The 18,485-nt window shown below is 43.5% G+C and overlaps 1 protein-coding gene across 1 annotated transcript in view; it reads left to right on the forward strand.

Annotated features, from left to right (window-relative positions):
* The window catches only part of crkl (v-crk avian sarcoma virus CT10 oncogene homolog-like), a 35,344-nt gene extending 21,426 nt beyond the window's left edge, over positions 1 to 13,918 (forward strand). The window contains exon 2 of the mRNA XM_078421333.1: positions 9,526 to 13,918. Within this exon, the coding sequence (XP_078277459.1) occupies positions 9,526 to 9,660 (135 nt within the window). The 3' untranslated portion in view covers positions 9,661 to 13,918. The remainder of the gene's footprint in view (positions 1 to 9,525) is intronic.
* Positions 13,919 to 18,485: the final 4,567 nt, after the last annotated feature.

The raw sequence follows: 18,485 nt of genomic DNA on the forward strand, positions 1-18,485 counted from the left end.
GCTGGCCCATTACTGCAGTGTGCCCAGTGTGCCTTTTGAAGGAAGTATGTTTTGGGTTAATTGTGCTACTTCATTAATCTGGCAGATTAATGCTTGGTGTCTTTTTATAAACCTTAACCCTTGTGATAAATCTCTAATTTGACCAAACTTAGTGCATTATGGCAAAAGATATGACACGAGGTTTAGAGGTCAATCCCGAGCAGGTGGGACTAGAATAGATGGATCATCTTGGTCGGCATGGGAAGGTTGGGCCGAAGACCTTGTTTCCATGATGTATGACTGACTATTAGATTAACAAATTAAGTTCGCAGTTTCCCTGAAGCTTGTGTTGCTTTCCTTGTGTCAGGTCCGCAAAGAATACTTTCATTGGTTCAGTTAGCCTTATCTTTGAGGCTTCTCGACTTGCAGACTGATGATCCCACAGAACTAAAGTGGAGTGGAGAACTAATGAGGTGCCATTTATCTGATGAGACAAGGTATTAAATTTCAGCCTTCTCAGACATGTTTAAAATATCCCACGGCAAAGTTTTGAAGAACCAGTGATAGTCTGAGTTTATAGTTAATATCTATCCCTCATTTAGAATTTCTGAAAAAAGATTAGTTCAACATCTGTTTGTGGAAGTGTACATACACTGATATAATTTCTTTATAATTGTTTGTGATGCTTGACATGTGGAGCTCAAGGTCTGAGGTTTTGCAAATGTTTATCCTGTCAGTTTGTCAGTGCATGCCCCCATTGTAAGTGCTGCCCCGGTTGATTTTAAAATCTTTACGATCCTCCCAGAATAATGCAAGTGCTGTAGCTGGATTACGTTAGTAGTGTGATGTGATTTCTGGTATATTCTTGCTATATAGAAGGAAATCATTTAACCCATCAAGTCCACGCGGACACTCAGAATTCCAACTGCTCCTCACTTCCCTATTGCCTATCTTCAAAATATGCTCATTAACATCCCGCCCCTGTTCTCCACCAGTCTTTTAGAGTAGTCTGTCAACAAACAGCCAGTTCAACTTCGGGATGTGGGAAGAAACTCTAGCACTGTGGGAAAGCCACACGCTCACAGGGAGAATGTGTAAATTCCACCTAGCCTGCAATGAAAATCTGAATCAAACCCAGGTTTTTGGAATTATCAGACAAATGTCTGACCTGCAGCCCCTGTGTGCTGTGATTTTGGCAATACGTGTTTTAGTTTCAAATTTTCTTCGGATGGTTCCAGTGCCAGGATCCAACCTTGTCATGGACCTTTGAAGACTGCAGGATTTTACATCATAACGAATTTGATTTGCAAATCCTGCACCAAACATTAATTTTAAGGCTGATTTGTGCTTTATTTTTCAAATTTTGTTTTTGTCATAGATTCAAAGAACTTGTACAGCATGGAAATAGCCCCTTCGGCCCAATCTGTCCATGCTGACCAAGTTGGCATTTTGAACTAGTACCATGTACCTGCATTTGGTCCATTTGCATGTAAACACTTTCCCATGCTTCTGTGATCTCCTGAGCCCGGCAAAAAATATTTAAATGCCAGTGACATTTGTGTAATTCTGCCCTCGGTTATTACTGACTTTGATCATTGTTATCATCATTAAATATCTGCCCTTTTACCTGTTTTCTCCTTGAGGCATTCCTTAAAACCTGCTCTGACCACCATGTGCTCTTTTTATGGGGTACCACTTCTGTTTAAAATCCTTGTTTCATCTGTTATTTAAGACACTACAGGTCTCCCGTCAGTAGGAACTAAAATGTGCACCAATTACCACAGGCTACGGCGTCCTTTCACTTTGTAGGTTGGCTTTTGATGAGACCGTTTTTCCACCTGGCTCTCGGTCTGAAGAAGGATCTCGACCGGAAACGTCACCTATTCCATTTCCCCAGATCCCGCTGAGTTACTCCAGCTTTTTGTGTCTACCTTCAGTTTAAACCAGCATCCCTTACATACCAGGTCTGTCTCCTCCGTTCTGAATTTTCTTCCTTACATATGTTGTCCCCAGTTTCCAAACTCCCGTCTGCATGGTAGCATTTTTGATTTGTAAACTGCTTGGACATCTCAGGAAAGAAACCCTGGAAGGGCCTGTAGAGCAGTGAAATCTGAATCATTAAATTTATTTTAAGCCATGATAGATATTTGGTCTGCAGGAGAGTGAAGGTTGAAATCAGATCAGCTGTGACTCTATGGAATGCCCCAGCCGGGTCAAGAGTCACGGGTCACGGGGGCAGACTGCTCCAATGTCTGTTCCAATGAAAACGAGATGTTAGAAATATATGTGGAGGAAGGAAGAGAAGTAACAACTCAATTGCGGAAAAGGAGTCTAGAAAAGCTAATTCTGATTTTCTAACACATGAAACCAGGATTTTAAACAGAAGTGGTACCCCATAATTTGAAAATGATCAAACAACCATATTCTATTTCTGCCGTTATTGGAGAGTTAAAAATTGGAATGCAAAAAAAAACCAACTTGTAAATCTCCTTTAAGTTTTCTCTTGCCTTAAACCCTCTGGTATCTGACATTTCTACCCTGAGGGAAACGCTGACTGACGATCCTAAGCCTCATAATTTTATATCAATCACCCCTCAGCCTCAAATGCTCCAGAGAAAATGGTTCAATTTTGTCCATCCTCTCTTTAACCTAGTGAACCTGGGTACGAGATCTGGGTGTCCTAGTGCATCAGTCAATGAAAGGAAGCATGCAGGTACAGCAGGCAGTGAAGAAAGCCAATGGAATGTTGGCCTTTGTAACAAGAGGAGTTGAGTATAGGAGCAAAGAGGTCCTTCTACAGTTGTACCGGGCCCTGGTGAGACCGCACCTGGAGTACTGTGTGCAGTTTTGGTCTCCAAATTTGAGGAAGGATATTCTTGCTATGGAGGGCGTGCAGCGTAGGTTCACTAGGTTAATTCCCGGAATGGCGGGACTGTCGTATGTTGAAAGGCTGGAGCGATTGGGCTTGTATACACTGGAATTTAGAAGGATGAGGGGGGATCTTATTGAAACATATAAGATAATTAGGGGATTGGACACATTAGAGGCAGATAACATGTTCCCAATGTTGGGGGAGTCCAGAACAAGGGGCCACAGTTTAAGAATAAGGGGTAGGCCATTTAGAACGGAGATGAGGAAGAACTTTTTCAGTCAGAGGGTGGTGAAGGTGTGGAATTCTCTGCCTCAGAAGGCAGTGGAGGCCAGTTCGTTGGATGCTTTCAAGAGAGAGCTGGATAGAGCTCTTAAGGATAGCGGAGTGAGGGGGTATGGGGAGAAGGCAGGAACGGGGTACTGATTGAGAGTGATCAGCCATGATCGCATTGAATGGCGGTGCTGGCTCGAAGGGCTGAATGGCCTACTCCTGCACCTATTGTCTATTGTCTATTGTCTATAGCTAATACATTCTAACCAAGCAGCATACTGGTAACATCTTTTTGTAACATCTCAAAAGCACCCTCATTCTTCCTGCAATGCACAACTAAAACTGTATGCAATACCTTGCATGCAACCTAACCAGACTTTTATACAGCTGCAAAATGATTTGTCAATTTTTGTACTCAATGCTCTCATTGCCCTTTTTGGGGAGTTGTGGACTCGAACACCAAGATCCTTCCATACATCAATGCTCTTCAGCGTCCTGCCACGTGTATTTTCTCTTGCAGTTCAGCGACCAAAATATCTGGATTAAACTTCACGTGCCATTTCTTTGCCCATGTTTCAAACTGATCTATATCTTGCTGTATCATTTGACAGCCTTCCTCACTATCCACAACTCCACCAATTCTTGATGTCTGCTTCCTCATCAGCCCTTTTGCATTTCCATCAAAATCTAAGGACTGCAGATGCTGGTTAATACCAAAAATAAACACAAAGTGCTGGAGTAAATCAGCGGCATCATCTCTGGAGAAAAGGGATGGGTAATATTTTGTGTAGGAAAAAAAACTGCAGATGCTGGTTTAAATCGAATGTAGACACAAAATGCTGGAGTAACTCAGCAGGTCAGCCTGCATCTCGGGAGAGAAGGAATGGGTGACGTTTCGGGTCGAGACCCTTCAGTCTGAAGAAGGGTCTCGATCTGAAACATCACCCATTCCTTCTCTCCTGAGATGCTGCCTGACCCGCTGAGTTACTCCAGCATTTTGTGTCTACCTAGGTAATACTTTGGGTCGGTACGCTATTTCAGAAGAAGAGTCCCAATCCGAAACATCACCCGTCCTTTTTCTCCAGAGACGCTGACTGACCCACTGAGGTTGTACAGCCAAGCCAATTTTGAATCCAATCTTCCAAGCCTCTGTGGATCCCCTGTTCCATAATTTCCTGGATCAGCCTATCATGAGGGACCTTGTCCAATGCTTGATTAAAGTCGACGTTTACAACCTCTGCCCTATTGTCATCAAATTTATGTTGTTGCTTTAAGAGGCTTAAATGCGTAGGCACGAGCTTGACACTTTACTTTGACAACAATAAACTTCAGACCAATGTTCGCTGGGGAAGCATTTTGAGATGTCCTGAAGTTTTGAAAAGCTGCTTATATAAATGCCTTATATCGATTTACTACTTGTATGCAATATTAGTTATTGTTTTTGCAGAGAATGCATTTTCCTCCAGATACTGGTGTAAATATGCCCACTGATGAGGCTGCTATGGGTCTTTGACCTGAAACAATGTTTCTCTTCCCACAAACAATACCTAGTTGGCATTTTCTCTTTTTTTTTTTCAAGTTTCCTGCATTGGCATTTAAAAAAATATATTTCACTGGAGTACAAACTCCTGTATATATGTTTGGGATGTATATTGGACTTAGTAAGATCTGAAACATTTTTCTCAATGAGGAGAATGACATTTCACGCCAGGAGTCAGCCCCTGGGGCTTGTTTACTTGAAGGTTATGAATCTATAGACTGACTTAATTGATTTAATGTCTTCACAAAATCTTAGTTTATAAGCGAGATATTGTACTTGTGAGGATAGATATTGAACAATTCAGGTGATGTGTATGAAGGAACTGCATATGCTAGTTTACACCGAAGATAGACGGGCAACATCTGGACGGAAGGAATGTGTGATGTTTCGTGTCGAGACCCTTCTTCAGACTGAAACGTCACCTTCTATCCAGCGATGCTGCCTGTCACGCTGAGCTAATTTGGGTGATGTTACAGGTTCAGATTTTCAACATATGCTCATTTGCTGAGCTCAGCAGGAGTAGTTGCAACATGAACCTACAGTTGGCTTTGGGCCATTCAGTTACAGAAAGAGACACAAAAGTCCAGCATTTCGGCTTCCAACCTACTGGTTTATCACTCAGCTTGTTTGTTTACCTTGCATCTCTAGTCCAAAGGAACTTCACAGAACTGTCATCAAACTAAATTTGTCATTGAGCCACTTTAGATAACTCTATATAAGAGGTCAATTGTAAAGACCAAGGGAGAAAGTACTTAAGGAAATTATTTTTTGGTCAGGCAGCAAAACATCAGCTGCATCTCGACAAAATGAAAGTGTGAGGTGGAGAGAGTTGAGGGGGCTATAGAGAGCCAGCGTTGTAAAAGTTATCTAGCACCGACCGGGTGAAACTTTGAGCAAAACAAAAGTGCAGGAGGAACTCAGTGGGTCAGGCAGCATATTCGGAGCACATGGAAAGGTAATGTTTGGGGTCGGGACCCTTCTTCAAACATTGTGGTTTTGGGGGGGGGGGGGGGGGGGATGTGAAGTTGAAAAAGAGAGGTGGGCATGGGATAAAACCTGGCAAGGATTTCATCCAATGCCCCTTTTGTCAACTTTTCATCTCTAGCCTATATCACTTCACTCACCTGAAAATTACCCCCGCCCCCACATGTATCCATCGATCACTGCCAGGCTTTGTCTCCCTCCCACCTATCTTCCAGCTTTCTCCCACTATTATTATTATTACAATTGGTCTGAAGAAGGGTCTCAGCCCAAACGTTGCCGGTCCATTCCCTCCACAGATGCTGCCTGACCTGTTGAATTCCTCCAGCACTGTTTTGCGTAGTATTTAGCAAACTTTCTCTGGGAAGGGGAAAACTTAAGTCATGATCTTTCATAACTGAGAATCATAGGTGTTCCTGAAGAATTGTCGGTTTAATTTAACTTCCAACGGGTGAGGATAGCATGAGGGAAAGGGATGTGACAGTGGAGACTAAAACTGTTTACTATTGCTTATTATGACGGGATTCCCTATCTTACTAAAATGATTTCATTTTTCTTAAAAGGCTTTAATTTTGTAGGTACAAGCCGTATGATAATAACACTGGAATTCTAAAAAAAACATTACAGCCTTTAGAAAGATTTTCTTTCCGATCCAGTATCATTATCATACAAATGGAAACATGCCCTTCTAGACCAGCAATCGAGTACTAATCTGATTTTCCAGCTCTCAGCCCTTGGCTTTCTACAGCATGGTATTTCAAGCGCTAATCAAAATGCTAAAACGATTAGTACCTATCTCCTCCAGCTTGAGCAGTGCATTTCGCATTTCTAACGCCCTCCTGGTGTAATATTTATTTTGCAACTTTAAATGTCCTATCCCTTTTGCTTTCTCAACACCATGGAGAAAATTTCCTTTAGGCTGTCCTATCTCTGCCTTCATAATGTATAAGAAAATAACTGCAGATGCTGGTACAAATCGAAGGTATTTATTCACAAAATGCTGGAGTAACTCAGCAGGTCAGGCAGCATCTCGGGAGAGAAGGGAATGGGCGATGTTTCGGGTCGAGACCCTTCTTCAGACTGATGTCAGGGGGGCGGGACAAAGGAAGGATACAGGAAGATAGAGGGAGATCTAGAAAGATAAAGAACAGTGAATGAAAGATCTGCAAAAAAGTCACGATGATAAAGGAAACAGGCTATTGTTAGCTGTTTGTTGGGTGGAAACAAGAGGCTAATGCGATTTGTGTGGGGAGGGATAGAGAGAGGGATAGAGAGAGAGACAGAGAGAGACAGAGAGAGACAGAGAGAGACAGAGAGAGAGAGAGAGAGAGAGAGAGAGGGAGGGAGGGAGGGAGGGAGGGAGGGAGGGAGGGAGGGAGGGAGGGAGGGAGGGAGGGAGGGAGGGAGGGAGGGAGGGAGGGAGGGAGGGAGGGAGGGAGGGAAGGAAGGAAGGAAGGAAGGGAGGGAAGGAAGGAAGGAAGGAAGGAAGGAAGGAAGGAAGGAAGGAAGGAAGGAAGGAAGGAAGGAAGGAAGGAAGGAAGGAAGGAAGGAAGGGGAGGGAGGGAGGGGAGGGGAGGGGAGGGGAGGGAGGGAGGGAGGGAGGGCTGGCTGGGACTGCCTGAAGTGAGAGAAATCCATATTCATACCACTGGGCTGTAAGCTGCCCAAGCAAAATATGAGATGCTGTTCCTCCAATTTGCGTTTAGCCTCACTCTGACAATGGAGGTGACCCGGGACAGAAAGGTCTGTGTGGGAATGGGAAGGAGAATTAAAGTGTTTAGCAACCGGGAGATCCGGTTGAAGATTATAAAGGTTATCAACAATTACATTGGAAACTTGATCACAGGGTCCATGGGCTGAGGAAGGTCAAATGGAATTTAATTTGGGAAAGTTGCATTTTGCTAAATCAAATCAGGGTAGAACTTCACGGTGAATGGTAGTGAATTATTATTTGGAGTATGGGAGACTGATGGGGTAATCTTATAGAGGTGTATAAAATCATGAGGGGCATAGATAGAGTTTATGCACAGTTTGTTTTCCTGGGTTGGGATTCATGAATTAGAGGGCAAAAGTTTACGGTGAGAGGGAAGAGATTTAATAGGAACCCGACGGGCACCATTTTAGCACAGAGTGGTGTATAAAAAGGGATGAGCTGGCAGAATAGGTGGTTGAGGAATATACTATAACAACATTAAAAAAAATATTTGGTCAGATTAATGGGAAAGGTTTAGATTGATATGGGTAAAACGCAGGCAAATGGGACTACCTTGGGTAGGGTATCGTGGTTAGCATGAATGGGTTGGAATGAAGGGTGTTTATGTGCTGTAAGACTACGTGGGGGTTCAATGCAGAAGATGTGGACATCAGTACGGTTATAAGCTGTTTTGAAGGCTTGCTTCAGTTGCTGGCACCTGTGCCAAGCTCTTCAGCTTCCACTGCCACCTGGTGTTCACCTCTGCACTGACTGTTTTTCCTCATCATCCAGTATGTTGTTGCTGTGTCAACTAAAATCCTGATTGGATTATATGTGGCTGTGCTGTAACCAACAAGTCACCAATGACAAATGCCGAGTCCCAACATTACACTCGCAACCCATTTCAAAGGTCTGTGGGTTATTGTTGGGATAAAAATAGCTGTATGCATAATGGCTGAAAGCTGTCTCGTGCTGAACTTTCCAGGATCCCAATTATCTACATGTGTAAAAGCAGCTTGCTGACTTGTGATCTTGATATATTAAACATGAGCCCTGTTCATGTTCACTTTCACTGATTAACATGAAGAGGCTCATGAGGTGACAATCATCAGCACATTATGGGTGCTCTTAACAAAAGTATTGTAATTGTTGAGTGTGTAGTTACCTCCCACATTGTTATGGCTATCAGTAAAGGTCGAATTGATTTGGTTTAATCTTGAAACCAAGTGAAACGCATTCAACTGGAAATGCCAGGTCAGATGAAGAGATGATGTTTCCTCTGGCGAGGCTGGCTCAAAACAAGTCACATTATCAGAGGTCAGACAAAAGGAAAAGTCAAAAGGTGCTTCAGCATACTTCACCTGTTATTGATGACACTGATCTGAACCAATCAGCAACATGTTGATGGTTAATATTCATGTTGCATTGTCAAAACTCCCTTCAAACTTTCCTAACAAGTGTATTTTGTTTTCTTTAACTTCTGTTTTTCTGGCTTCTTACTGCATTTCTAGCTAATTAACAGTTGTTTCATTTAAACTTAAACACATGGAGCTGTTATGTCGGATAACTGGGCCAATATGAATTTTGTGTCTAGCTCCAGCACCGCAGTACACATTTGGCTGCTACAAGTTGCTGGAGCTTCTCTGTGCTTCAATGGATTCCAGCTTGTTCCAAGCAGAATACAACAAACTGACTGGGTTTGGGGTGGGTAAAGATGGCGGTGGGCAAGAAGGGGGTCAGAGAGCCTCCATGTAAACCAGATTGAAATAATGGAAGGCTTTGGAAGGGAGTAGGGGGGAGGTTGTGTTAATTGTTTTCTCCTTTAAAATGTACTTTAGTATTGGTACTTTAACCTGTTGGGATCCTTGGTGACAACTAACACTGGTGTGGAATCGTATAGTGCAATGATTACCAAAAATAAGCTTGTTCAAAAAAGCATTATTTGTGCTGAAAGTATTATTTGTCTAGAATTAATCAAAAGTTTGAATTGAATGTAAATAAGATGGCAGGAATTTGTACATAAATTTTGAGTTGACCACACCATAGCGCGTAGAGTCTGTGCACCATGCAGTCTCCTTTGGTTCCTATTTTTGTTTTGACTGGCAATCTGTACCAAATGTAGAAATGGATGAGATTAACAAGAAACTTAATTTTACGCTGAATTGAAATCTGGTGTGTTTTTTCCAACAGGTTGGTGACATTGTGAAAGTGACCAGGATGAACATCAGTGGTCAGTGGGAAGGTGAAGTGAACGGCCGGCAAGGACTCTTTCCTTTCACCCATGTTCAGATCATCGACCCCCAGAACCCAGAGGAGAACGAGTGACCTGAAACTCTGAGCATTTGGCCGCTTCCATCTGCCTGTTCATCAGTCAGCATCAACATTCGGCGCGTCGCTTCCAAACTAGAGGGGAACGCATCATTTTGCCATGGAAATGCGATTGGGTTTTTGAGTATCTGCTTAACTGCTGGAATTTAACATCTGTCTGAGCTGTTCCCATGTACCATTAAACTACATGATACTAATAATAAATGGAAATGCAGACAGGCGAGGAACAGCCTCAGTCCCAGTACCACGTTAGATCAAGCTGCCGATTGGAACTTTTAGCCATCTGGGATAACAGTCTGTAGTTGGCCAAGCCTTTCACACTTGGAACAGTCGAATGGATATTCTTCCTATGTTTATTAAATGTGGCATGTAGGAATGCTACTGGGACTAGATTCAGCATTATCTTGAGATCACGTAACTTCACAACTGAGTGAATAACAGGCTCTGAACTCATAAGAATGTTTTTAAATCGTTTTCAATGCGTCGTATATACCAGCCTGTGCTGCTGTATACGAGATGTAGAGGAGTCGCAATTTTTTGGATACAATGAGATAGATAGCTGTAGATAACAATCATGGATGTCACAGTTTTTTGTAACACCTTTAAAGTGAGCTTTTAAAGAGGAAACACTCTGGGTGGACAGGAACAGAATTGCCCTCGAGTCCATAAAGGTTACTGGGGTAGGCTGAAAACCACAAGGATCTTGTCAGGGGCTGGTTAATGGCAACCCAAGACGTTCTGGGTTTGGGAGCAGGTATTCTGTAGACTGGCCCAGGGGCTTGTGCTTCACTCAGTAAGAAGCTTATCATATCTCTGAATAGGGAGGTCAAGATTCATTTTAACAAATAGCCTTTGTTTGCTGTTCAGAAAATAAGGAACAGACTGAAATTATTCAAATAGAATTATCGGTGTCTTTTCTTTTGGACATGGTTTCCAAAGTGAAAGTATCTCAAACTGCAATGATGGACAATGTTCTGTGCCAGACAACAAATTGAGTGAATCAGTTTCCAGCACATGTAACCCACTGGATTGTGAGCAGTGCCCAGGCCCTGTTATGCCTGCACTCGGTGCAGGGGACTGCAGGAGTTGAACTCGAGCAGCCAGAGGTTGAATGTGTCTGTGGCATGTTTAAGTGCTGCTCTGTTTCTGACCTTGACACACACACACTCTCTTACAGCCACAGGCCAACATGTCCTTTGTGTTAGTCTGGCAGTAAAGAATGAATGCCCCCTTATAACAATCTTTTGACAGAACAAACCAATCATTTGAAGTAAGCTTCCTTTGACTTTTTCTCATTTTTAGTGACGATTAAGCCAGTACGTTGTTTTAATACAGGTGCACTGGCTTAATGAGCTGGGTGGAAAATTGACACCTACAATGCAACATTAAAATGCTTGTCAATAATTTATCACCCTGCATACCAAGTAACTGGTGGGTGCTTCACCTATTTCATGTTAATAGGCTGACCCTTTGCTATCTAAATGAGATTTATCAGTTGTGCTGATGCAAAAAGCAACTGAGGAATAATTATGCAGAAACTGCCTTGATGGATGTCTGAGGCAAGGTCACTGGATTGGGAGGAGTCAAAGGCGATGCTGTATCTTTCATTCTTCCAATCTTGTAGGAAGATCAGTTGACCCTTCAATTCCAATATCTGGGCAGTGGGGTGCACAGCAGTTTAACAGGGTGAATACATGGTAGCTGCCACTAATAGGCAGCTGCAAATTATTACTGACTGGATATTGTTCACAAAGGATGTTTTTTTTAATGAATCCATTTGGTGGCTCAGAGTACCCATTCCCCCTCCCCAGCCCAGAATAATAGATAAGGAGGACATGGGTGCAATTAATTGCTGAGCATGGTTCGTTTTTCACAGCACATTAAACTAATGCCGTGACCGTTCCTCTGAAGCTCCTGTGGGGGAGGGGGAATGGCTGACTACTTAGCGTCAAGTCACCATCAAACCAAAGTATGTACCTAGTGCCTAAAAATAATTCAAGATGTGGATAAAGCAGATTGATAGATTAGGTATCATTGCCCTGCTTATGTTTAGAAGTGGGCTTTTAGAACCTAAGCAAATATAAGGACCTGTAAAAGATGTTTTTGAATATCTGTTTTATTTTCCTCCCCTTGTCATTCTGGCCTTGCTGAGTGAACAGGTCGTGGATCATAATGAGACAGCAGTATTGACCCAATGAACTGCTCAGTGCAGAATCATTCATATGTTTGGGTCTGCCTCAATATATCTGCTCATACAAATGTCTGGAGCCTTTTTTTTTTTTTTTCTTCATCAAACCACTATAGATCCCTTGGCTTGCCTGCCAAGCTATTACACTGGACTCCTAATGATCTGCCTTTTGCTTGAAATATCTTGTGAGAATATGCAATAGCCTCCATTTTTCTTTGTTTTCCCTTTTCAGACGTCTTGGGTTCCAGTTGTGAGTGTTTCCCCTTTACAAGATGATAGAACCTAGCCCGCTTTTCTTCCTGCCTAGCTTACCTGCGTTCACAATATTGTCATTAGGCTTGTATCATGGGAAGGAAATAATGCTGGCCTCTGGTTCTGGAAGGTGTAAAACAGTCAGTGAAGCTTAGAGATGGATCAAACTGGAGGACAAACATACCTAGCCTTCATTTGCTTGCCTTCCCACTCCATTTGTTGCCAATAAAACTTGTTTACAACACATCAAATTTGCAGAAGGTTTTTGATGCTTAGGTGATCACAGAAAATACCTCTTGTCTATGTGCATGCTAGTGTCACTTATTTTTGTAGAGAGCTTTTGCTGTTTGAAGAGAACCATTAAATGCCTTTTGTTTAACATTTGGGGAATGGGAGTGTTTGCCTGGGAACAATCCATTGACCGAATAAATCTAGTATTTAAATGCAAGTGTTAAGAACTATAAGCTCTGCTTGCAACCCCGATAAACGTACACGAATACTGTCTACTTAAATGGGCAATTTGGGGTGCTTTGATTTGTTTCTAAAGTTAACAGTATTACAAAACCTGGCCTGTTTTCAGGGACAGCGAGTTTATTTTTGTTCACAATAGTATCTGAGGTGGTTTTCATCCCTGCAATCACATGCGGACATTTCCCGTCGTGAAATCAAAACCTGTATTGCTGGTTTGTATATGGTTAGTAAAACTTACATTAATTGATATTTCCCTTGCTATTCCGAATCTGCATCATTAAGACAGGTAATATTAATATGAAATTGGAGCAATCAAAAGAACAAAGGGAAAACTTTGTGTCCTGTTACTATTCTAGATTAGTGTGGTCTGGGGAATCAGAAAATACTCCTGGTAGATTTGGGAGACGTTTTTAAGGATTTGGATGGTGAAATGGTAGGCAGTATCCACAAGGTAATCTGGTACAGGGTTTGATTTTTAGTATCTACCGAACCCCAAATTTCATATCAGTGTGACTGAAGTATTTTATCACTGTTGTGGCTTTGCTGTCTGCAATTGCTGTTGAAGACCACTGGAAGTCACAGGCTGCTAATGTTTCTCTGAGTTACATACCATGGCAGATGCAGTTTGCAGTCTGAAGTGTAACACTTCCGCCACCAACAGCGTATCATTAGTTTGGCAATGAGTCAGTACTTGGCTAATTTTAGCTCATTGTTTCCTCTGTAAAGCTGTGGTGAGTGCACTTTTGCCTCAGAGCTGGATCTGTCTCCAAAATCAGCTGTTTGTTTTTGGAAATGGTATTGACTGAGGTTACAAATACTCTTAATCTCTGGTGTGCCTCATTCCACAGCCCAATTGGGAGCAATCCCAACAAGTTCCTCAAACAACAGCATAATTGCGACACACCTTTGGGCTCAACTGCATTTACACAGGGTGTCTGGAAGAGTGTTTTGCTGAGTATTTGGTGAAGGAGACCATGTTAGTAAGATGTGTACAGGGTGGGGAAAGATCTTGTTGACTAGCAAGGGCCTCAAGGGGTTAGCATATTCATTACAGCATGGAGAGTAGCAGCCTCTTCTGGGCAGCTACTTGTGATTAGTTAATCTATGGAACCAAGTCTGTTGATTTTGGGCAGGCATTATTCGTATCTCCCATTTCTTGCATTTTTCTGTTCCAATCATGGTTTGTGATTTCCACCAATGTCTCCTCATCCCGACCATTTTAGTCATATTTGAATATAAATTTGTGGGCTGTGTATTCAACAGTGAAATGGAATAATGATTTGAGATGATATTTGGGGCTGTTACATAAAACATCACAATAAAATTATTAACTCTTGTAATCGTACAATTGTTTTACTGACCGATCCAGAATTGTTCCAATGTTACCTTTGTCAAATGAGAACCTTGCAGATTTTGAAAAGATCCTTTATTCTTTCCCAGTCTCTTTTGATTTCATTGTGGGACTATCCCACCAGTCTGGTGAACCGTTGCATTCCTTCTGCCTTCACTGGGAGTAGTGAGAGCAAACCTGTGCACAAAGCTGTAAGTGCTGTTTCAGCAGGCCTCTCTGGAACTGAGGCAAGATGCTACTACTGCATGTACAATGAAAGCAGACAAATTAAAGATAGACACAAAACGCTGAAGTAAACCTGAAACGTCACCCATTCCTCCTCTCCAGAGATGCCTGTCCCGCTGAGTTACTACAGCGTTTTGTGTCTATCCTTGGTTTAAACTAGCATCTGCAGTTCCTTCCTACACAATAAATAAATTAACTTTGATTCACTGCAAGGGGACCCAGCAGCTCCCCTGCATACCAGGACTTTACCCCTCTCACTGTGGTTTTCTATTTTCTATTCCTGTGGCTACATGCCTGCCTCAATGTCAGCTCGACCAGGGGACCATTTTGCAGACCTACACTCTGTCCACAGGTCACTTCAAGCTTCTGGTAGCAAGTCATTTCAACTCGCCTTCCCATTCCCACACTGACCTCTCTGTCTTCTCCAGTGCCACAGAACCTCTTCTGCACTCAAAGCCTCCACATCTTTCCTCTAAAGAGGCGACCAGAACTGCACGTAAAACTCCCAGTTCAGCCTAACCAAATTGTATAAAGCTGCAACATGATTTCCTGACTCTTGATCTTAATGAAAGGTTGGATAAACTTGGATTGTTTTCTTTGGAACATCGGTCTGAGGGGATACCTGCTGGAAGTGTATATAATTAAGAGGCATAGATAGGATAGACATGACGTTTATCCCAGGAAATGTCAACATCTAAAGGGCATAGCTTTGGGGTCAGAGAGGGAAAATGTAGAGATGTGCAGGACACACATTATTACTTGAAGATTGGTGGGTGCCTGGATGGAACATGCTAGCAGGGGTGCGAATACAGTAGTGCTGTTGAAGAGGCTTTTAGATAGGTACGTGGATATGCAGAGAATGGAAAGATATAGATTGCAAGCAGGAAGAGGATATTAGGTTAAAGGCACAGACACAGTGTGCTGAGGGCCTGTACCTGTGCTGCACTGACTGATGTTCGATGTGCATCATCACTACCCCTTCCACCTAAAAACCTGGTTCTGCCGATTGTCTGCCAGCCCCTGCTTCAACTCTCCCCTCTTTATACTGGGTACCTTCCCTGCACATTCTCAGTCCTGATGCAAGATCTCCACCTGAAACATCAACCATTCCTCTGCCTCTACAGATACTGCCTAACCCGCTAACTTCTTCCAGCAGTTTGTTCGTGCACCAATTTCCAGCGTGTGCAATCTTATGAATCTTTGATACCATGTTTACCTTCAATTTCAGCTGCCTTTGCTAATCATGTTTCTAACCCATTGAAACTACTCGGCCTTCTAGCTAAGCCTGGATAGATTACATTTGGTCACTTGTGCGCGTCCCAGTCTTGTTTGCAGGAGGGGGGGGGGGGCGTTATAAACATAAACTGGCATGGAGGAAGATAGTCATTCAACAGGGCTGATTTGGACGTGTCGTCAGCAGCTTGCACTGGGGAACAGCTGAATGATCCCACCGACAGACTGGCCAAGGGAGACGGACACACTGGAGTTGAGCAGTTTTGTGGAGCCTCACTGCCCCAGCATAATGTGGGCAGTCACAGAGGCCCAAGTGGGATGTTGAGCATGTGATGCACAAGCATCAACTGATAACTGAAGTGCGATGGGGATGAAGGAGCCATGCTTGGGGAGGTGGGAGGAAGGGGAAAATAGGGAGAGGGCATAGTTTAAGGTGAGAAAGGCAAAGTTTAAAGCAGAGAATCGTGGGTGCCTTGAATGTGCTGCCAGAGGTGAAAGTGGAGGCAGATAGCATTGGGCATTTCAGGGGCTTTTAGATTGGCAAAGGGAACATTTTCCCACGGTAGTGGATTCTAAAACAAGAGAACATAGGCACAGTGAGAGAGGGAAGATTTAGGAAGGAACTCGTGAGCAACTGTTTCAGAGTGGGGAAGCCAATACCTGGAATCAGCTGTCAGAGGAAGTATAGAAGCAGATATAGACAATAGACAACAGGTGCAGGAGGAGGCCATTCGGCCCTTCGAGTGAGCACCTTCGTTCAATGTGATCATGGCTGATCATTCACAATCAGTACCCCGCTCCTGCCTTCTCCCCATACCCCCTAACTCCGCTATCTTTAAGAGCTCTATCTAGCTCTCTCTTGAATGCATTCAGAGAATTCGCCTCCACTGCCTTCTGAGGCAGTGAATTCCACAGATTTACAACTCACTGACTGTAAAGGTTTTTCCTTATCTCCGTTCTAAATGGTCTACCCCTTATTCTTAAACTGGCCCCTGGTTCTGGACTCCCCCAACATTGGGAACATGTTTCCTGCCTCTAAAGTGTCCAACCCCTTAATAATTTTATGTTTCGATAAGATCCCCTCATCCTTCTAAATTCCAGTGTATACAAGCCTAGCCGCTCCAGTCTTTCAACATATGACAGTCCCGATATAATAAATGATATAATTACAACTTTCAAAAAACATTCACGAATATATGGATAGGAAGGGTTTGGAGAGCGATGGGCCAAATGCATGCAAACTTGGTTGGCATGGATAAGTTTGGGCCAACGGTCCTGTTTGTTTGGCAACTCCAACTCTCTGCTGAGTTTAAACTGTATTCATTGATGCACTGATTGGATCCGGACATTACCTGTCGTGATCATATTGAATGGAAGCCAGTACTGGACTTTGGCACAATGCATCTGTTGGGTGGGGTGATGGTTTTGTCAAGTTGTTCCAATACTTCACCTGAATTTGGCTCGTTGGGTTCTGGCCCAAGGAGTTACATGTTGATAGTATGCAAGTGATTCTGTGTAGATGCTGCATTACTAGCTCACACCTGTATAAACACCTGTTTTAGAGATTAGTGAGTTTGTTTCTGGTGTATATCTGAGAGGATCAGAGAATTTTTGAATGGACATGCATAGTATTTTTGGCACCTGTTAATGTACTTCAAATGTCTTTTTAAAAGCCATTTGAAGAAGGCAAGCCAATGAGGAAGACAGTGAAAGATGATGTAGAAATTTTAACAGCAAATGCAACTTTTTGTGTGTTGTGCTCTGTATTTTGCCAGAGCTGTGTTAGTTTTCTTTAAAGATACAGCGTGGAAACAGGCTCTTCAGCCCACCGACCATCCATTCACACTAGTTCTATGTTATCCCACTTTTGCAAGGGTCAATTTACAGAGGTAACCTACAAACCCTACATCTTCGGGATGTGGAGGAAACTGGGAGCATCCAGAGAAAACACGTGGTCTCAGAGAACATGCAAACTCCACACACACAGCAACTTAGGTTTGAACCTGGATCTCTGGCTGAGGCATTAGCTCTGTCAGCTGTGCCATTGTGCATCCCTGTTAAGTTACAGTGCACACGGTGCACAGTGGCAAACTTCCAGACATGTTTCCGGTCCTCTGAACATACATGTGAGGGCATTTAGTTCACAAAATGCTGGAGTAACTCAGCAGGTCAGGCAGCATCTCAGGAGAGAAGGAATGGGTGACGTTTCGGGTCGAGACCCTTCTTCAGACTGATGTCAGGGGGGCGGGACAAAGGAGGGATATAGGTGGAGACAGGAAGATAGAGGGAGAACTGGGAAAGGGGAGGGGAACAGAGGGACAGAGGAACTATCTAAAGTTGGAGAAGTCAATGTTCAACCGCTGGACTGCAAGCTGCCCAAGCGAAATATGAGGTGCTGCTCCTCCAATTTCCAGTGGGCCTCACTATGGCACTGGAGGAGGCCATCTTCTGGAGGAGGCCATGTCTTCTACATCCCGCAGCTCCGCTCTTGCTTCCCCCCATTCATAAAAAGAACAGAATCCCCCTCGTTCTCACCTTCCACCCCATCAGCCAGCGTATCCAACAAATCATCCAACATTTCCGTCACGTATAACGGGACCCTACCACTGGCCATATCTTCCCATCCCCTCCCCTCTCTGCGTTCCGCAGAGACCGTTCCCTCCGTAACTCCCTGGTCCACTCGTCCCTTCCTACCCAAACCACCCCATCCCAGGGCACTTTCCCCTGCAACTGCAGGAGATGCAACACCTGTCCCTTTACCTCCCCCCTCAACTCCATCCAAGGACCCAAACAGTCTTTCCAGGTGAGACAGAGGTTCACCTGCACCTCCTCCAACCTCATCTATTGCTAGATGTCAACCTTTACATCGGCGAAACCAAACGCAGGCTCGGCGATCGTTTCGCTCAACACCTTCGCGCAGTCCGCCTTAACCAACCTGATCTCCCGGTGGCAGAGCACTTCAACTCCCCTTCCCACTCCCAGTCTGACCTTTCTGTCATGGGCCTCCTCCAGTGCCATAGTGAGGCCCACTGGAAATTGGAGGAACAGCACCTCATATTTCGCTTGGGCAGCTTGCAGCCCAGCAGTATGAACATTTACTTC

This window comes from Rhinoraja longicauda, chromosome 25, assembly GCF_053455715.1.
Source record: "Rhinoraja longicauda isolate Sanriku21f chromosome 25, sRhiLon1.1, whole genome shotgun sequence".
NCBI classification, from domain to species: Eukaryota; Metazoa; Chordata; class Chondrichthyes; order Rajiformes; family Arhynchobatidae; genus Rhinoraja; species Rhinoraja longicauda.